Here is a 20,669-nt window from a genome sequence, read left to right as displayed (position 1 = left end):
CAGCGTCTCCAAAATGTGTGGTTTTGGAAACTGAACCCTAGTGCTGTGAATGGGGGACGCAAGGCCAGTGTTGCCCTGGGCCAGCAGGCAGGCTGATGCTAGAGTCTGATATAAGAGCTTCTCAGGTGGGTGTGTAAGGAAATGCCAATGTGTACAACCCGTGGGTTGGCCCACATAGCTAATTGCTCCAAGACTGGCCAACAGTTGGAGGATTCTTCATTTATTTCCTTATAATAGCACTGTTGCTTTGGTTTAAAAAAAAATGAATGAATGAATGAATACATAAATAGTAACACACATGCTCTAGTGTAATACGCAAACTCTAGCTTTATGGAAAAGTAGAAAGAAGAGAATAAAGCAGATCTCAAGAGGTAAACCCTACCGTCTAGAGAGAACCACTGTGAACACTTTGAGAAACAGCCTTTCAAACACTTTTCTGTCCATAAATACAAGCAGTTAAACGGAACACAGTTTTATATAGATGCCGTTGCAAGATTTATGCTGTTCCATAACCTGCTTTTTTCATTTAATAGCATGTCATGACACCGTTTCCTGTCCATAACTGTAGATCTGTAACATTTTTATAGCCCACGGTGCAGTTTTACATGGATGTACGGTAACTTATGCAGACAGTTCTCTATTGCCAGAAATTTGGATTGTTTCCAATTTTTCTCTACAAAGATGCTAAAGAGTATCATTCAGCCTGTTTCTTTTTTTTTTTTTTTTTTTAAGATGTGCAATAATTGCCTAGTGGTAAATATCTAGAATAGCTGGAACAAAGGAAAGGTTCCTTTCACTCAGAGTCCTAAAGCCAAGCAGGGAGGTCACCATGGCAACCCCGCCTCACTTGTGGCATGCCCGTTAGCCTCAGCTCCAGCCAGGGAGGTGGGTCAGAGCTAAGGGGAAACCATCTGTTTTCAAGCAAAGTTATAAACCAAGATGGAAGAAGCGTGCAAGAACATTAATGCAAAATTGAGATGGTTTAGGATGCAGTTGTATTCTCTAGTAGGTGCCATAGCTTTTCACTCTCACAAGTCATCGACGATACTTTCTTATCCTCATTGAGCTGATGTGTGTGCTCAGTTTCTCCATCGTGTCATACTCTTGGAGACCCTGTGGTCACCAGGCTCCTCTGTCCATGGGGTTTCCCAGGCAAGAATACCCAGGAGTAGGTTGCCATTTCCTTCTCCAGGGGATCCTTTCAACCCAGGGATCAAACCTGTATCTCTTACGTTGGCAGGCACATTCTTTGCTGTTGAGCCACAAGGGAAGCCCTCATTTAGCTGATAAGAGAGTTCAGATTGAAGAGATTAAGTAATCTCCCCAAGAGCAGACGGGGAGATGATGAAGTCAGGGTTTGAAACTGGTCTGCATCCACTCTTCATGATTCTCCTTACCCGACCTAGGGTCACCAGCCACCCTCTCTCCTATCACCATCCCTGAGACTTCCAGTCCTGACTCCCAGCTCTCTAGTGCGTTCACTCCCACTGCATCAGATGGGACCCACACCGAGTCTTCATCTGGGCTGTCTCCAGGCTCCACCCTGGCCACCTGCCACCGCACATCCTATGCCACCTCCACACTGACCTATGGGGAGCTCTCCCTCCCGCCATGCCTTGGCTCCCGCTGTGCCCTCAGCTTAGAGCACCTGCTCCTCCATGGCTAATGGGCTGCCTCAAGGTTTAGCTCAAGCTTTGTTTTTTCAAGAAGTCTTTCCTGACTCCCCGGTGTGTCTCTCCTCTGTGTTCCTCTGGGAGCATCTGCTTCTAACTGCAGTTTGGCCATCAGATGTGTCCGTCGTCAGTGCCGATCTCCTAAACGTGAGCTCGTCGTATCTCTCTCTCCATCCCCATATCCTACCATAGCCTTGGACACAGAGTGGGTATTCAGTAAGTGTATGCCGAGGGAACGAACAAGTGACAAGGCATCTTCCTGTTCACTCTCCATTTCTGCTCCCAGCCCCAGGGACGGCTTTAACCCAAGCAGATTGAATGAGCACCCTGCCCACCAGGAGCTGCTCTCTGGTTCTCTGCCTTGCTCGCGACAGTTCCCCACCATTGCCCCACCACACCTGCTGCTAACCTCCATCCTCCTTAAGCCCCAGGCACCGCCTTTCCTACCCTGGCCTTGCCAGGGGAACTGAGGTCCCGGAGAATCACTTACATCACCGCACCTGGCCCACCTCCCTGAACATCCCTACTTGGTCAGTTTTGCCCCATTAGTCCTAGGGCCCCTTTTCTCATTCCTTGGGCTTCTCGGTCTGTGCTCCTCTCCCTTGAGAAACTTCAGATAGTTTGAAAGTCACCTCTCTCTGCCTCCTAAATTGATCTCTAGCCTTGACTTCTCCTCCAAAATGTGGTCACCCTTTTAAATTACAATCTGTGTAAATCCAACTTGACCAAAAACAGCCCAGGTCTTCCTCTCTCTCTCCATGGGTGTCACCGTTTCCCAGCCCTTGGGAGATGATGCTCTGAGACCCCTGTGATCAGAAACCTAACCTTTATCACCAGGTCCCCAAATGCAGAGCTCCTGACCAGGCCTGACTGGAACAAGGGGGCTCATTTTCCCCATGGAGAGGGGCAAGCAGCTGCTGCTGTGGGCGAATCTGGCCTAGGTCTGTAGATATTCAGATTTGTCAAGAGAAACTGGAGTCCAGGTTTTTATGGGAAGTCCCTTGATCCTTTTTTTGGCTGCATCACATGGCATGTGGGATTTTAGTTCGCAGACCAGGGGTGGAACCAGTGCCCCCTGCAGTGGAAGCTCAGAGGAAGTCCCCAGGGAAGCCCCCCAGTTTTAGGTTTTTAGGAAAAAATGTGCAGAAAATAGGGTGTCCCATTGCCCTTCCCTCCCCTCACAGTTTCCCCTGTGACTAACGTCTTGCATCAGTGTGGCCCATCTGTTATAGCTGATGAACCACACTGACACGCGATTAGCATCATTGATGTCAGGGGTCACTGTGCTGTGTGCTCTGCCGGCCTTAGTAAGGACACACTGTCATACATTGGTCATGGCAGCATCAGGCTCCTTAAGTCTGCTTCCCACGCTCTTCTCCCCCTGCACCCCTCTGTGCCTGTTTTATCACGTCTCTGGGCTTATTGGAGCGCCCTATCTCTGGCCATGATCCGTCTCCTGTCCCTCTCACCTCTCCACCAGACTGTCAGCTCCTTGAGGCCCTCCGAGAAGGCTCAGAGGTCTAAGAGGCCCCCAGCACCTGGGGCAGGGGCTTGAATGCTTTGGGTTCCCACTGTAGCCTGTGTTAGTGCTTGCTTGTAGACCAGGTCTTGGGCTTCCACGGAAGATGCTTCGGGGGTAGTTAGCAACAGGGAGAGGGCAGGTGGCAAGGGGCAGAGACAAGGCAAATCTCAAGTTTCAGTGGCTTCGAGGAGTCGGGGAGAAAGGGTGTCCCAGTAAGTCTGGTTATATTTATTCATTTTAAAATATTTCTTCATTTAGTGGCATTGGGTCTTTGCTGTGGCACGTGGGATCTTCGTTGCGTCATGCAGGGTCTTTCATTTTGCTGTGGAAGCTCTCTAGTTATGGTGCTCAGGCTTCATTGCCCTGCAGCATATGGGATCTTAGTTCCCCACCAGGGATCGAACTTGTGTCCCCTGCGTTGCAAGGTGATTTCTTAACCGCTGGACCATGGGGGAGTCCCAGTCCAGTTTTAGAGAATGGAGCGATGAGAACAGACCCAGCTCTGGGTGGTGCAATGCTTGACTCCTTAGCAGGAGTGAGTGGAGGTCTCCAGAGCCCAGGGTCAGAGCCACCCCCTGAGGATGCCTCCTGCTCCCTACATCTTCCCTTCCCCTCTTGCCCAAGCAGCTGCCTCTTGAGCAAGCAAGTGTGGGGAAAAAAGTTAGGAACACCTCCCTAGTGGGCTGATCTTCCTTCTGATCCCCAGTCCCTGTGATATTCCTGGGCTCCCTCCTCCTGGCACACCCAGCTCTGCCCCTGTTTAGGCAGAAGAGGACACTCACCTCACAGTCTGCTGAAGGAGCCCAGAGCGGTGCCTTCCTGTAACGTGCCTCTCGGCCTTTGCATGCACTGTTCCTTCTCCCAGCCATGCCCTCTCCAGACAGACACTCCCAGCCATGCCCTCTCCAGACAGACAGATCCTCTCTGACCTCTTATGCAACGAATACGTGTCACCTTCTCTGTAAAGCTGACTTAAACTTTCCCCTCAAACCCGAGGGCACCCCCTTCCCGCAGATGCCACCATAGAAGTGTTTCTGTCATCCACACAGTATCTAACCCACTGGGCCCCCTGTTTGTGTGACTCCCTTGTTCTGTATAGTCAAAGCTATGGTTTTCCCCTGATGCTGGGAAAGATTGAGGGCAGGAGGAGTAGAGGGCAAAGAGGATGAGATGGTTGGATGGCATCACCGACTCAGTGGACATGAGTGTGAGCAGACTCAGGGAGAGACAGGGAAGCCTGGCGCGCTGCACTCCATGGGGCCACAAAGGGTCGGACACGACTGAGTGACGGAACAGCAACACTTTGCTCTGCTTGTGGCTCCCCCGAGGCACAGCTTGTGGTGACACCACGTGCCCAGCTCTCGGTGGAGTGCCAGCCCCTGGTAGCCTCACTTTGCGGGTGATCGGTAGACTCGTGAATGAGTGGGCCACCTCTGAGCAGAACAGTCAATGTTCTTTTATTGAGTCTCTTATATAAAAACAAATCCAGGGCCTGTCTTCAAGGAATCTAACGGCGGCTGCCGAAACAACCGCACCTGAAAGAATCAGAGAACGATATAGAACTAAACTAGGTATAGTAATTGCCATTTACTGAGGTGCCTGCCGCAGGCCTGGCTTGATGTAAAGAGCTCATGCACATTGCTCTGCTCATTCCTCCCCTCGTGAGCGAGGGATGGGACCAGTGCTGAGGTTAGGGGACATGACCCAGGGGTGCTAACTAGTGAGCAGAGGGGCTGGGACTGCAGCCCAGGTCTGTCTGACTCCAGAGTCCATGTTCCTCGCCTGCTCACTGCGTCTAGAGGTGCTCAGGAAAAGGAACGAGGGGCGGAGGGTGTGCCTGGGGAAGACTTCTTCCTGGAGGAGGATTGCTGCACGCTGGGCCTGGAAGGCAGTCAGAGCATGAGGATACTAGGGGGGTACTCGGAGCCTGGCCAGCGTGGAGGCTCCGGGAGTTCCAAGGCCTGGGGTTGGGGCGGCCGCCGCTCCTGCCTGGGGCCCTCTGGGTGTCCCACAGAGATAGCTCTTTCCTGCTAGGCCCCTGTAGCCCACCCCTGCCCCCGGAGAGCTGCTGAGTCTGCCTGAGAACCACACTTGCCACCTCTGTGGGGTGGGGCTGTGGGTGTGGATGGTCGGGTCAGAGGCTGCAGAGCCGGCTCCTCCTGAGGAGCTGCCCCACCCAGCCTGTGGGACCAGTTTCCAGGGGGCAGAACAGGTTTCTGAAAAGTACACTGCCTTCATTCCCTAGACTGGTAGATGCACCCAGAGGACCCCGAGGGTCCCGCTGTTTCCCCCAGCTGGGAGTCCACTCCCGGCCTGCAGTTGGGGGGTGGCCAGGGGGAGGTGTCCTCTGGGCTCCGTGTTCCCTGGGGGTGTGGCTTTACCCCAGGTGCTGGTGGCTCTGAACCTTCTTGGCTCACTGAAATTCCATGGAAAGACTTGGAATCCCTATCCCCAGCGCTTTACATACACATATGTTCCTGTACACACACACACACGCGCGCACACACACACACTTTTACCTGTAATTTTATGAACTTCCTAAGGCTGGGGGATGTTCTTAGACCACAGGTTAAACAGCGCCATCCAGCAGCAGTTGCAGCTGATGCTCGCGCTCTCCTGAATGTGGTGACGTTTATAGTAAATAGTAGCAGCCTGGTACTACTAATAGTAATAAAATCACCAATCTTTACTTATAATTTGTGGTTAGGAAGTATGTTCACATCTGTGATCTCATTTTAGCATCCCATAGCCCTGGCCCGGTGGGAATTAACAAGTCAGAGTTGGGAGAATTACTCAGTCCAGCCAAGGTCATACCTCGGAAATGGCCAAGGGGAGTCTCGACCTCAGGGAGCTTCTCTAGTGGCTCAGACGGTAAAGAATCCACCTGCAGTGTGGGAGACCTGGGTTCGATCCCTGGGTTGGGAAGATCCTCTGGAGAAGCAACTGGCAACCCACTCCAGTATTCTTGCCTGGAGAATTCCATGGACAGAAGAGCCTGGCGGGGTCCATGGGGTCTCAAAGAGTTAGAGACCGCTGAACGGTTAGGCATGCAGGTACAGGGAATCATCAAATTCTGCACCTTCAATATATATAATTTTAAATTGTTAATTATGCCTCAGTAAAACTAGAGAAATAATTTTAAAAAGAAATACCTTTTATGTTGTGACCAAGGACACACATATGGTCATGTGTAGCAAAACAAATATACCTAACATACATAACAAGTATCACAAACAATACTTATCTGGACTCTATAAATGCTAGTCATGATCCACTAAATTGACTTTGTGATCTGCTGACAGATTGTGAACTGCAGTTTGGAAAACACTGCATTAATAGACACAGTAATCGTGGTTTTAATTACTAGTGAGATATCTGGAAATTATGTGTATTTTGCTGAGGCTAGGTGTTTGACCCTGGCTGTGGACAGGCTTCAGTTCAGGAGCAAGCCATTCAGCTAAGGAGAGACCCATTCACTCTCCTGGGCTTTGGTTCTTCTCTCCCTGTGGTAAGTTTAAGGATTGGCACTGGGACTACTGGTCTTTCAATCCTGTTGCTCATCTATTCATATATCCCCACTGTTCAGTACAGATCTCGTTTCATTCTGACTGTGTCAAGCCACCGCTAAGTGACCTCAGACAAGTCGTTTCCTGTCTGAGGTCTTCATCTACAGAATAGGAATAGGGGTGGGTTGGACTAGTGTTGCTTCTAAAGGGGGGATTTTGCAGCAGTGAGTGGCGTGTGACTGATGTGTATATGTCATATGTGCAGGCTGTCATCTGAGTGTTTGCATCCCCTGCCCCAGGATTCATATGTTGAAGTCCTAATGCCAGTCAGTGCACTGGTATTAGGAGGTGGGCATTTGGGAGGTAATCAGGCGGAACCTTCATGAATGGGATTAGTGCCCTTGCATAGAAGAAGCCCGAGAGAGCCCCCTTGCCCTTCCTGCCATGTGAGGGCCCAGCAGGAAGTTGGCAGCCTGCAGCCCAGAAGAGAGCCTCCCCCAGGGTCCAGCCATCCTGGTGCCTAGTCTTGGACTTCCAGCCTCTAGAGCCATGAGGAATAAATATTTGTTGTTTATAAGCTACCCAGTTTATGGTGTTTTGTTAAAGCAACCTGTAGGGACTAAGACAGTGTCTATATATTTATGATTTATACTTTTTTCTGGAAGATTTGGAGAAAATGAAATTTTATATTAATACAAGCATAGCTAACTTATGGAGCAAACTATAAAACTCAACAATGCTTTTTTAATACATACTTCTTTTTGTTGTGGTAAAATATATACTACATAAAATTTAGCGTTTGAACGATTGTCAAGCGCATGATTCGGTGACACGCAGTACATTCACAGTGCTGCGCAGCCGTCACCACTGCCCATTTCCAGAACTCCTTCGTCATCCCAGACAGAACTCTGTACCCAGTGAACAGTAACCCCCCGTCTCTTCCTCCCCCTAATCTCTGGGAACCACCGTTCTACTTTCTCTCTGTATAGATTTGAATTTGTACCTGATACAAGTGAAATCAACAACGTTTGTCCTTCAGTGTCTGGCTTACTTCACTTAGCATGCTTTCAAAGTTCAGCCATGTTGCTGTATGTGTCAGAATTTCACTCTTTTTTGAGGCTGAATAATATTCCATTGTATGTATATTCCATGTTTTGTTTACCCATTTATCTGTTGATAGACAGTTGGATCATCTCCACCTTTTGGCTGTTGTGACTAATGATGTTATGAACACGGGTGTACATGCATCTGTTTACTGCCTGCTTTCAGTTCTTTTGGGTATATATATGAGGATTGGCCTTTTCATACCACTCATAGGGTTCTCAAGGCAAGAATACTGCAGTGGTTTGCCATTCCCTTCTCCAGTGGACCACGTTTTGTCCTTATTGCAAAATTCAGACTTAACTTGAAGAAAGTAGGGAAAACCACTAGACCATTCAGGTATGACCTAAATCAAATCCCTTATGATTATACAGTGGAAGTGCAAATCGATTCAAGGGATTAGATCTGATAGACAGAGTGCCTGAAGAACTGTGGACAGAGGTTCGTGACACTGTACAGGAGGCAGCGATTAAGACCATCCCCCAAAAATAGAAATGCAAAAAGGCAAAATGGTTTTTGGAGGAGGTCTTACAAACAGCTGGGAAAAGAGGAGAAGCTAAAGGCAAAGGAGAAAAGGAAAGATATACCCATCTGAATGCAGAGTTCCAAAGAATAGCAAGGAGAGATAAGAAAGCCTTCCTAACTGATCAATGCAAAGAAATAGAGGAAAACAATAGAATGGGAAAGACTAGAGATCTCTTCCAGAAAATTAGAGAAACCAAGGGAACATTTAATGCAAAGATGGGCACAATAAAAGACAGAAATAATATGGACCTAACAGAAGCAGAAGATATTAAGAAGAAGTGGCAAGAATACACAGAAAACCATACAAAAAAGATCTTAATGACCCAGATAACCACGATGCTCTGATCACTCACCTAAAGCCAAACATCCTGGAGTCCCAAGTCAAGTGGGCCGTAGGAAGCATCACTACGAACAAAACTAGTGGAGGTGATGGAATTCCAGCTGAACTATTTCAAGTCCTAAAAGATGAAGTTAAAGTGCTGCACGCAATATGCCAGCAAATTTGGAAAACTCAGCAGTGGCCACTGGACTGGAAGAGGTCAGTTTTCATTCCAATCCCAAAGAAAGGCAGTGCCAAAAGTGTTCAAATACCATACAATTGCACTCATCTCACACGCTAGTAAAGTAATGCTCAAAATTCTCCAAGCCAGGCTTCAGCTGAACTGAGGACTTCAGATGTTCAAGTTGGATTTAGAAAAGGCAGAGGAACCAGAGATCAAATTGCCAACATCTGTTGAATCATGAAAAAAGCAAGAGAGTTCCAGAAAAGCATCTACTTCTGCTTTATTGATTATACCAAAACCTTTGACTGTGTGGATCACAACAAACTATGGACAATTCTGAAAGAGATGGGAATACCAGACCACCTTACCTGCCTCCTGAGAAATCTGCGTGCAGGTCAAGAAGCAGCAGTTAAAACCGGACATGGAACAAGAGACTGGTTCCAAGATGAAACTCCAGTACTTTGGCCACCTGGCATGAAGAGCTGACTCATTGGAAAAGACCCTGATGCTGGGAGAGATTAAGGGCAGGAGGAGAAGGGGACGACAGAGGATGAGATGGTTGGATGGCATCACAGACTCGATGGACATGAGTCTGAGCAAGCTACAGGAGTTGGTGATGGACAGGGAAGTCTGACGTGCTGCAGTCCATGGGGTCAAAGAGTCAGACACGACTGAGCCACTGAACTGAGCTGAATCTCTTATCGGTCATATTTTTTGCAAATATTTTTTTCTCCTTCTGTGGGCTATCAGTATTTTCTTGGTAGTGTCCTTTGATGCTCAAAAGATTTTAATTTTCACGTCTGAAGGTATTGTGGGGCTGCGCCTAGACTCTGCCTCGCACCCCCTTCCCCAAGTGCAAATTCAGTCCTCTGTGGTAGTGAGCACCTTTGGTGATCCTCTGGCACAGTGATGAGACGCAAACGCTGGGCTGTTTTCTCTTTACCATGAGGACATCTAGACAAGAGCCCTGGAGGAGGCAGGGATCAGAAAGGTGACTAGGACACTGCTCTTCTGTCCTCAGCCAGCTCAGGCCCCAAGCCTCACCAGCAGCAGCCCCTTAGCCAGCAGCTTCCTGCCATGCCCATGAACGTGGGGCCTTACCTGGACCAACCTGTGTTCAGACACCTCTGAGGCCCGCCCAGCCTAGGACAGGCCGATGAGTAGGGGAAAAGGTGACTCTGGTTCCCTCTCCAGGTACTCTGCACTGCTTTCTCATGGTAACTGAACTCCTATTATTAACCTCGCTTCTTTTGATCAACGAATATGATCATGCATCCCATGGTACTTTGGACAGATGACCTCTCTGAGCTTTCTGATCTCATTTTTCCAATTTTTCTAAAAGCAAGCTATGGAGAAATTCCCTAGCAAACAGCATTCTTTGTCTTTGCTATGTATGCCCAATGAGAAATTTTATGTGTTCCAACATGATATTTTTCAGAAAAGAGGGAATTGGGCCCATCCAGAGTTCTTCCTATTCAGAGTCCGTCTGTTCCTTTATTTTGAGCAGTGGATGGGGATGTTTGGGGGAAGACGTGATCACCTGAATCTTTCCCCATTAGTGTTTGTTTGGGACCCTTTCAGAAGGCACCTCACATACACGATCAATTTAAAAAAAGAGAAAGACAAAAATGTAGTACAGATTGAGATTTAGTCCCGGAAATCTGGTCTCTCACTTACAAGTGCTGGTTTTGTTGTAAAGGGGCTTTTAATGATCCGTGTAAAGTAGCAGTGGGTCTGGAGAGAGTAGCCAGGCAAACTGACTAGGGCCAGTCAACTTGTTTACCATCACTGTATTTCATCAGTTACTATGTGTACTTAAAAAAAGAAACATTAAAACAGCTCTGAAATCAGGATTCATTTCCAATCAGCTGTCTCATGATTATATTTGGTGATTTTTGTGTGTGTGTTATCTTAGTGGTATGCACAGTAGTGGTGTGACTTCCAGCTGAGCACATCTGAAGTTCCTGGACATACAGTCTCAGGCACTCGGGAAATACAGCACTTTCGGGTCCATGAGCGCTAGAGGAGCCCCAACCTCACCACCAGGTGGCGCAGCAGAGTAAGTGTGTCGGGCTGAGTCCTGTGTCAGCTCCGCTGCCACCCCTTGCCCCTACACAAATAGCTTCCAACAAGCAGATTCATTCCTGACTGAGCCACCGGAGAAGCCCACAAAACCATTAAGATGCCCTGTTTCGTTAGCAGGTGAAGTCTCTGCAGCTTACCCTCTGCAGGGCTCTTACGCACCTTTCTTGAAAGTTCGTGTGAGGCTGAGGGGATAGTTGTCTGCTGCCACGCGTCAGCTGAACTCGTGGGTTCAAGCCGAGCATCCTCCTGCAAGGGCTCATTCAGAGGCGCAGCCGCTCTGGGGCGCCCTCTGCTCATGCAGGAGGGGAGGTGCCTTCGCAGCACTTCTCATCAGTGTACACATCTCTAACTCCACGCATATTTCCAGTGAGACAGCATCCAACCGGCTAATTAGCAAACCCTCGGTGTTGACCAAAAGTAACCCCAACTGAACCAAAGTTGGGGCCTCTGGAGTGTGAGCTTATGGTTTGTCTTTCAAATGCTAATAAACCACAACCCCAGGGATACGGGTTAAAACTAACATTTTCACATCACACTGTCTGTGTGAAGTGTTTGAAAGCAATTTGCCATAGAGTGCCATAATAGTAGATGAATACTTGTGACTTGGGATACATTTTTAGCAAGAGCATTAAACAGCTTCAAAAAACATAGCTTTCTTCCTTCCTGTTTTAAAATTTTCAGCTGCATCCTGTGGCGTGTGGGACTTTAGTTCTCCGACCAGGGATCAGCCCCACACCCCGTGCACTGGAAGGCAGGGTCTTAGCCGCTGGACTGCTAGGGAAACCCCCGAAAGTGTAGCTTTCAAATGCCTTAGAGGGAAATGGGAATGTTTTTCGCTTTAACTGTGTTAGGTGACTCCGAAAAGTGTTAAATGAAGATCCTTTGGTCAAAGATGCATATGGAGATTATGAATACACATTTCTATGAACTAGAAGTGGAAATACAATATTTTAAAATTAATGCTATGTTGGATATGGTAAGGGATTCTAAATAGGTATGTCTAACTAATAAATTAATGTAATGAGGAGAGTATGTACTCATTATCAGAGAAATGCAAATCAAAACCACAATGAGGTATACCATCTCACACCGGTCAGAATCACCCGCTGCTATCAAAAAGTTGACAAGCAATAAATGCTGGAGAGGGTGTGGAGGAAAGGGAGCCCTCTCATACTGCTGCTGGGAATGCAAACTAGCACAGCCACTATGGAGAACAGTGTGGAGGGTCCTTAAAACACTGGAAAGAGAACTGCCATTAGTTCAGTTCAGTTCAGTCGCTCAGTTGTGTCCGACTCTTTGCGACCCCATGAATCGCAGCACACCAGGCCTCCCTGTCCATCACCAACTCCCGGAGTTCACTCAGACTCATGTCCATCGAGTTGGTGATGCCATCCAGCCATCTCATCCTCTGTCGTCCCTTTTTCCTCCTGCCCCCAGTCCCTCCCAGCATCAGAGTCTTTTCCAATGAGTCAACTCTTCACGTGAGGTGGCCATACGACCCAGCAATCCCACTGCTGGGCATACACACTGAGGAAACCAGAATTGAAAGAGGCACATGTACCCCAATGTTCATCGCAGCACTGTTTACAATAGCCAGGACATGGAAGCAACCTCGATGTCCATTGGCAGACAAATGGATAAGAAAGCTGTGGTACATATACACAATTGAATATTACTCAGCTATTAAAAAGAATGCATTTGAATCAGTTCTAATGAGGTAGATGAAATTGGAGCCTGTTGTACAGAGTGAAGCAATTCAGAAAGAAAAACACCAGTACAGGGTACTAACGCATATATATGGAATTTAGAAAGATGGTGACGACCCTATATGCGAGACAGCAAAAGAGACACAGATGTATAGAACAGTCTTTTGGACTCTGTGGGAGAAGGTAAGGGTGGGATGATTCGAGAGAATAGCACTGAAACATGTATATTATCATATGTGAAATAGATCGCCAGTCCAGGTTCAATGCATGAGACAGGGCGCTCAGGGCCGGTGCACTGGGATGACCCTGAGGGAAGGGATGGGGAGGGAGGTGGGAGGGGGGTTCAGGATGGGGAACACATGTACACCCATGGCGGATTCATGTCAATGTATGGCAAAATCCACCACAGTATTGTAAAGTAATTAGCCTCCAATTGAAATAAAAAAGGAAAAACAAAACAAAGAATGGCAAAGAAAAAGAGAGTATGTACTAGTTCATTTGCATCCCTAGAAGTTATCAGGCTTCCCTGGTGGCTCAGCTAGTAAAGAATCTGCCTGCAATACGGGAGACCCAGGGTTCAGTCCCTGGGTTGGGAAGATCCCCTGGAGAAGGGAATGGCAACCCACTTCATTCTTCTTGCCTGGAGAATTCCATGGACAGAGGCACCTGGTGGGCTGTTTTTTCCTTTTTGGACTCTTGTTTGGGAAGTAGGCCATCTGTTTATATTCGGCTACCTCATATGTGATGTTTTGCTGGCCTTGTCCTTTCAGGCCTAGGATACAGTGTGTAGGCTGTCTACTGGGTGCGGGCAGTGAGGGAGTGGGAGTGGGGAGACCAGGGATATGGATGGAGCACTAGCCCAAGACAGATTGTTGAAGTGTTAATTGCTCAGTGGCATCTCACTGTGTGCCACCCCACGGACTGTAGGCTGCCAGGCTCCTCTGTCCATGGGATTCTCCAGGCAAGAATCCTGGAGTGGGCTGCCATTCCTTCTCCAGGGGAGCTTCCTGACCCAGGGATCAAACCCCCGTCTCCTGCATTGCAGGCAGATTCTTTACTCTCTGAGCCACGAGGGAAGCCCAAACTCGACTCTCTTTAATCAAAATCAATTCTCTCTATTTTTTTATTTTATTTTTTTGAAGGGCTTAGTTGACCCATAGTGTGAGGGATCTTAGTTTCCCAACCAGGGATCAAACCTGTGTTCCCTGCCTTGGAAGGCAGATTCTTAACCACGGGACCACAGCTGAAAGTCCCTCAGTTCTCTTTTTAAAAGGAAACTTATGTCTCTTAATGTTTTCTTTTCAAAGAGAGGACTTATGTTTCCGCTATAATTCAGAAAAATTTCAACTAAGACATCTTCTGGTTAAAATAGGGGAGAAGTCACTTCCTTGTTCTCCCAGTTACTGGTACAACCCCCTAACCCTCAAAAAAGTGGTCCCTGAAGTGCAACTTAGGGGCCCACAGAGTGCCGTTTCAAAGTCTCCAATCTCTGTGCCGCCTGTAGCCCTCAGATGAAATAACACAACTCCAGAAGCACCACCATCCCGGCCCCAAGCCTCCTCTACCTCTATCCACGCCAACCAGAAATCAAATGATACCTCTATCTACTATCTGTGAGGTCTTCTGCAGGCCCCCTCACTTTTCAACACCTTGGTTTTCCTGCCTGTAAACTAGAAAATTAATTTTCCTCTCTGAAAATTAGTAACAGGAGCAAGTGCTTATTGGCCCTTTCCCTGAGGGCAGGCCCTTTGCATGGGTTCTTCTCTCGTTCAATCATAACCACCACCCTAGGAAGAAAGTACCACTGTTATTTCCATTTCACAGATGGGGAAACAGGAACAAGGAGTTCCGCTGCTTGCCTGGAATTGCACAGGAAATGGTGAACTGGTCTTGGAACCGATGTGGCTTTAGTCCAGTCTGGAGGCCCTGAACTGCTCTGCCTGGCGATATGAGCCAGGGTGGTGAGGGTGAAAGAGACTAGACAGGCAGGCAAGGTTGCCAGCACAGGCCTGGCGTAGAGTGGGTGGGAGGTCCTCGCCTTCAAGGGTGACTTGTCCTGGTTAGTTGAGTTCATATCTGTCTTATCTTTTTCGTTATGCATTTCTTGGAGACAAGGACAGTCTTTTCAACTTCATTTTTCCTGGACATCTATTTTCCTCCATTCTGTGTGTCACAAACCCATGCAATTTTTATTTCAGCTAAGTTCTCATGTTTTCCCTCCAGCTGCTGCAGCTCACAGGGTGTAATCATCTTTACATTGAGCCCTTACTCTTATTCATTACGTGATAAAAATGCCAGACACCTTGGCTGAATGAAGAACAGGGTGACTCATGTGCTGCTTCGTATTGCCCTCCTATTGTGTGTTTTGTTGGGTCAGTCTTCCTGGATGGTGTGTGCTGCGAGGCTAGGGACCATTTCTTTCCTTTTTCTTGCTCATGACATTGAAATTCCGGGAGAACCAGGGGACCAAGGTAGGCCGGCCCGTGGAGGCCCAGCCTTGGTCCCATCATTGCTAGGGGCTTTTGTGATATTCCCCTGGAAACTCACGCTGAGACTGTCACCTCTCTTCCTGCTGCCGGGTGAGTTAGTGGTGCATCTAGGGGTGAAAGCGGCTTGGTAATTTAGGCTGAAGTCCAGGAGAACCAAGACATGCCGGGTCCACTTACGCAGATGCTGCTCATTGTTTGCAAAGTATCAACTCTTCTTTTTTAACCTGAGCAAAATGTACCCAGGTAACACGTAACGATTAAAAAAAAATTATTTTCTCTATTATTTTGTCATTCAGAAATGTTCTGTAACTACTTTTTTAATGTGGTAAAATATATGCAACATAAAATTTATCATTTTTAAGTGCAATTTACTTTTATAGTGTTGAGCAACCATCACCACTACCCCTTTTTAGAACTTTTGATCCTCCTAAACAGAAACTTGGTACCCCTTAAACAACAGCTCCGATTCTTCCCTCCCCACCAACCTCTTTTCTGGCTCTGTAAGAGCCTATGCCAGGCCCCTCATGTAATTGGAATCATACAATATTTGGCCGTTTGAGACTGGCTTATTTCACCTGGTGTAATTTTTTCAAGTTTCATCCATGCATTGGAACTTCATTCCTTTTTAAAACTGAGTAATATTCCATTGCATGCATAGCTGCATCTTGTTTACTTGCTAGTTTATCTATCGACGAGCTGATGGGTGCTTGGGTTGTTTCTGAAGCCACACTCCTTGGATGGGATTTGAACCCATGATCACTGATTTAGGAGGGGACTCAAACCCACTCTTTTAATTGAAACCACTCACCTGGTGTCAGGGCTTATTAAGCTGAGGTTCTTTTGTCTCATTCCAAAAAGAATTCAGCATGAGGCAAAGCCATAGGCAAAGAGTGAGTTTATTAGTACAGGATGCTTGTAAGAGATATAAGTGGGCAAGCAAGGGAGCTCAGCCTCTAGAACAAAGAGAGCTACATCTTAGAGAAAAAGTGAGGAGGGGAGAAGACCACCTCCTTCCTCATTCTTGGGCAGACATCAAGGCTTACATCGTTAATTCCTCCTTTGACCCTGTGTGGTCTAACCAGAACTGTGATGGCCCTATTAAATCATATGTATATTAGCAAAAGGATGGTAACATTACCAAGCTAAGGTCATTCATCTCAGGTTTTGGTGCAATGTCCCCTTTAACCTAGTTTCTTTCCTCCTTCACATATTTTCCTCTCTTTTTTTTATTTTTATTTTTTTTCATATTTTCCTCTCTCGACTACATTCGGAGATTCTGCTCTACAAGGACCGTTAGCTCCCTGACTTCTCATAACAAGACTCAGATCCCATATTGTCCTGTATTTTAACTGTCAGGGTTTGTGGCTTGAGTGTGCTTGGATGCGCTTGGATGCCCCTGGTCTTCTTTCAGGGTAGTGTAGATTGTTGCTAGGTTACTGGATTCTTTTCTTGAGTGGTCATTAGCTTACAACAGTCTCCCAAACAGCCTTAAAATTCCCTCCCCCTGTCTTCAATCCTGTAGTGAGGTTTCTAAACCAACTGTTTTAGTTATTCTTCTCTGTCCCTTTCATCGCCACCTTTTGACGGTGGTGAATAATTACTTACCCCAGTGTTTTTAATAAAAGCATACTCATGATGAAACATAACTACATTACATTTTGCTACATAGTTTCAGATAAATAACACACAGAACATAAAGAGCTATAATAAGCAAAAGTATAAACAAAGCACGAAAGCAAAAGCACACCTTAGGTTCAAAGGGTGAACAACTCTGCATCATTAAAACAGCATTTGCTGAAAGCCCAGGATGAGCCAAGCACACACCCTGAGATTCTGGCCATCTCAGGATCATCCTCCCAGGTTGGTAGGGGCTGGGTGTGTGAAGGGAGACATCAGCAGGTAGCTCCGCCTGCAGTCAGTTGTGGTTGGTGCTACGAGAGAGGTACAAGCCAGGTCTTCAGGCCTTTTGGAGGCAGGGACAGAACCCCTCGGGAGCTCTCCAGAGGCGGCAGATTTTGGCCCAGTGACTATGCAAGTAGATGAGGCATTGACTATGGTAAGTTCCTCGCTCTGCTCATTCTTTTGCTGAACCCAGCTACTAATAGTACTTTCCAGTTTCTTGGGCCTTTTCCTTGTCTTTGGGTTCCTCTAGTTTACATGACTTATAGCTGTTAATCCTGCATTTAAACGGTCCTGTTGCTTAGACTCCAAGTGCCTTAGATTTGCCTGGCCTGGTCCTTCTGTGTGTCTCAGGGCAGTCCCGCTCCCGTGAGCCTTCTGGAAAAGCTGCCTCTCTCTGGGTGATTTGGAGGACAGCTCTTGGTGGGCCAGACCTGGACCACACTGTCTGTCCAGGGGTAGCACCTGGTGCAGGGAGTGTGAGCAGCCCCAAGCTCTCCCTAAGCTGTGTGGCCCTGGGGAGGTTGCGCGACGCCTCTGACCCTCTTGTGTAACACGGGGCACTGGGTGACCTCCGTGGCCCTTTCCAGTGCTATAATTCTATGATTGCCCTATTGTGATTTAATTACCTTCCTCCATCACTCTCAGAGTGGATGACTCAGCAGTCTGTCTCTCTGTTGTTTTTAAGGCAGCCTGGTTATTTTGCCATCACAAGCAAAGGTCTGTTCTGTAGTTAAGCAGTCTTGACCCAGCTGGAGCTAGGCTGACGCTCACTGGAGTTCTTCCCACTGTCCTCTTTCAGTGAAGCGGCTCAGACCCGGCTGGCCAGAGGCGCCCGGAGCCATGTCAGAACTTTGAGCAAGTCCTGGTGACAGGGACCGGCTGTCACCCACCGGTCTTCCCAGCCCGACTTCAAGATGCTGAGCCTGAAGCTACCCAGGCTGCTCAGCATGGAGCAGGTGCCCCAGGTATGTGCTCTCATTCCAATGGTTGAGTTCCAAGCTGCGACCAGGGCTGGGCCTCTGCAACACGCCGACTGCTATGTCTCCACCCAGTCTTCTCTGTGTAGACCCAGCCTCTGCAAGGAGGCCCTCACGGATTCCCTTGGGGAATCCAGGCTGCCTGTGTCCCTCATCTGCACCGAACCTGAAAATGGAAGTGATCCTGAAACTGTTCTTGAGTTGTAGCGCTCGCCTGTGACATCTGTATTTTATCCTGAAACAGAGCCGTTATTGAGACTACAGAGTCAGGCTGCAGACATGAAGCCAGCAGCACCGGCTGAGTGGCAGCTTTTTAAGTGTCGTCTCTCACGGGTGCTTGGAAGCAGGCGAGGGGCAGAGTCACCTGAGTGTGGCTTTGCTGCTGTTCTCATTCCTTGCAGGGGGCCTGAGCCAGGTGTGAGTTGAGGCAATCAGGGAGAGTGGTCGCACCTCCTTTGCCTGAGTGCTCAAGGGCAGCCACCCTGAAACACCGGGAATGCAGTGAGAATCTGTGTTTTCAGTGAGACTTAGGTGAGGCCGTGCTGTCTGTGAGCTGTGGCCAGTGGTTCCTGCCCTTGCAAAGTAATGTCATCTCACTACACCCTTGTTTTGGTGTCATATTTCAATTTTTTTTTTTTTTTTCGGTCATGAGGCATGTGGGATCTTAGTTCCTGAGCCAGGAATCGAACCTGTGTCCCCTGCACAGAGTCTTAACCACTGGACCATCAGGGAAGTGTCCATATTTCTTTCCTTTTTGACTGAAAAAGAATAACTGTTATTTCATGGTGAGACGTTTCACCTGGAAGACGTCACGGGAAAGGTGGGTGAGAGCTCCTTTCCACCCAGCTGGGCAGTCGCCCAGCCCTTATGACCTCCCCCCTCCACAAAAAACCAAGTCCCAAACAATCTTGGCACTGTGAGTGGAAGAGTAAGAAGAGACAGACCACTAGACCCTCTCCCTAAAAGCCTGCAAGGCTAGGTGATGCCAGCAGGCACTGGGGTGAAATCAAAAGGCTGTGGAGCTGTTGGAGGGTGGAGCTGAAGATGCAGCAGGCAACAGACACGCTGGAAATGAAGCCGGGTCCCCACAGTGCTGTCGAGCAGGGGTCCTGCCTGCATTCTCACGAGGCTGTGGGTGTCTTCCTGGTGCATTTCCCTGGCTGGTTCTACCCACAGAGAACTAGTGGCTGTGATGAGTAGGGAAGCAGAGTGATCCTTTGATTGATGCACTTGACATTTTTATTGACTGCCTACTACGTGCAAGGCGTTACTGTGTGTGGAGCCCAGAGAAGAATCACATACCAAGCCTGCCCTTAAGGGGCTCTGTGTTGGTTGGGAAGATTTAAAATCATGCAGGAGCACTTCCACGGCCAAGTGGGTTAGGGTGTATGCTCAGAGAGGGGCACATTTGTTCAGAGGAGGGGTTGGTCGCTTGGGGGAGGAGGGGATCAGGGAAGGCTCCGTGAAGGGGATGAGCTGTAAGATGCATTTTGAGGATGGGTAGCATTTGGGAGGTGGGGAGAGCACTCCAGATGGGAGGAAGGGTATGAGTGAAGACCTGGAGCTGGGAAACCATGGGGCAGGTGTGGGGATTCTTGGGGCAGAGGTTATAGGTATCTTCTTGGATGTCTTCCTGGGAGTTTTGGTCAAGGGTGGGTTCAAGACTGCCCAGGAAAGAAATACAAGAGAAAAATTGTTCTCACTGGGGATCTTGGGTCCCCTGCTGGGATTCTGAACGTATGGGGGTTCTGAGGATAAGGACCCAGATGGCCCCTGAGGCTGAAGATGATGTGTCTTCTGTCCAGTTTTCCATAAATGATGGAGATGACAGTTTTCTTTTTAGTACAGTGGCACTAGTCAGAGGCAGAGACCAACATCACGTCTCACATCTGTTTCCTTCAAAACTTTCCTTTGGCTCCCACATCCACTACTTGGCTTCCCAGCATCATGTGCAAGGTTCATGCGGCCCCAGGGGGAACACAGTGGCTCTGCCTGTCTGGAGGGTGGTTTTATTTGAGGATTTAGTTGGGGAGGAGGAATGACATCTTAAAAATATTCAGATGCAACCATTTTAAGGAGAAAATGCATAATTTGCCTGAATATTTAAAATAGGAGACTTCATGGAAATGTTAAGCTTTCTCTTGGTGGGGTCTTTGGGTTCCAATACTTGGTCCGCAGAGTGACCTTAATCTCCCAACCTCAGTTTCTGCATCTGTAAAATGGGGTGGTGCTAGAATCTGCTTCCTAGGGTAGTGGTGAAGATTACGTGAGGCAACCTGTGGGAAGTACACGGCATGTGATGAAGTCAGTGATGTTGGCTGTTATATCAACTCTCCTGTGCCCTCCGCACTTGGAGGAGTGGAGTGTGTTGGGAGGAGGCATTGAGCTGCCCCTCCCAGAGACTCCCTCCCCAGCTCCCTGCCTGGTATCCCCTGGCCTGACCACTATCCACCTCCTCCATTGTTTTCTATCCATTAAACCCACTTCTCCAGCCACACTGGTGCTCTCTCTAGTCTCCCCACTGGATCGGACGTTCACTTTTCTTGATCTGTTTGAAGAAGGGTTACTCCATCTCCTCCCCTCCATTTCATCCATCCTCCTTTCTGACTCCTGCGTGGAGCTGCTGGTGCCCTCTCCCTTCAGCTGTTGGTTGACACCTCTGCACGCTGCTCTGTACAGC

At 48.1% G+C, this 20,669-nt stretch overlaps 1 protein-coding gene across 3 annotated transcripts in view; it reads left to right on the top strand.

The window, feature by feature from the left end:
- PAQR5 (progestin and adipoQ receptor family member 5) overlaps nucleotides 1-20,669 on the top strand; it is a 90,115-nt gene that overhangs the window by 21,990 nt on the left and 47,456 nt on the right. For 2 of the 3 annotated variants that reach the window (XM_018053585.1, XM_018053587.1), the window contains exon 2: nucleotides 17,812-17,977. In XM_018053585.1, coding sequence (XP_017909074.1) covers nucleotides 17,927-17,977 — 51 coding nt within the window. In that variant the 5' untranslated portion in view covers nucleotides 17,812-17,926. Of the gene's footprint in view, nucleotides 1-6,683; nucleotides 6,704-17,811; nucleotides 17,978-20,669 lie in introns of those variants that run through there. The other variant, XM_018053586.1, reaches the window with a different exon arrangement.

Source organism: Capra hircus, chromosome 10 (assembly GCF_001704415.2).
Source record: "Capra hircus breed San Clemente chromosome 10, ASM170441v1, whole genome shotgun sequence".
Taxonomy (NCBI): domain Eukaryota; kingdom Metazoa; phylum Chordata; class Mammalia; order Artiodactyla; family Bovidae; genus Capra; species Capra hircus.
The sequence above is the reverse complement of the archived record's forward strand: the minus strand, read 5'-3'. Positions and strand labels throughout refer to the sequence as shown.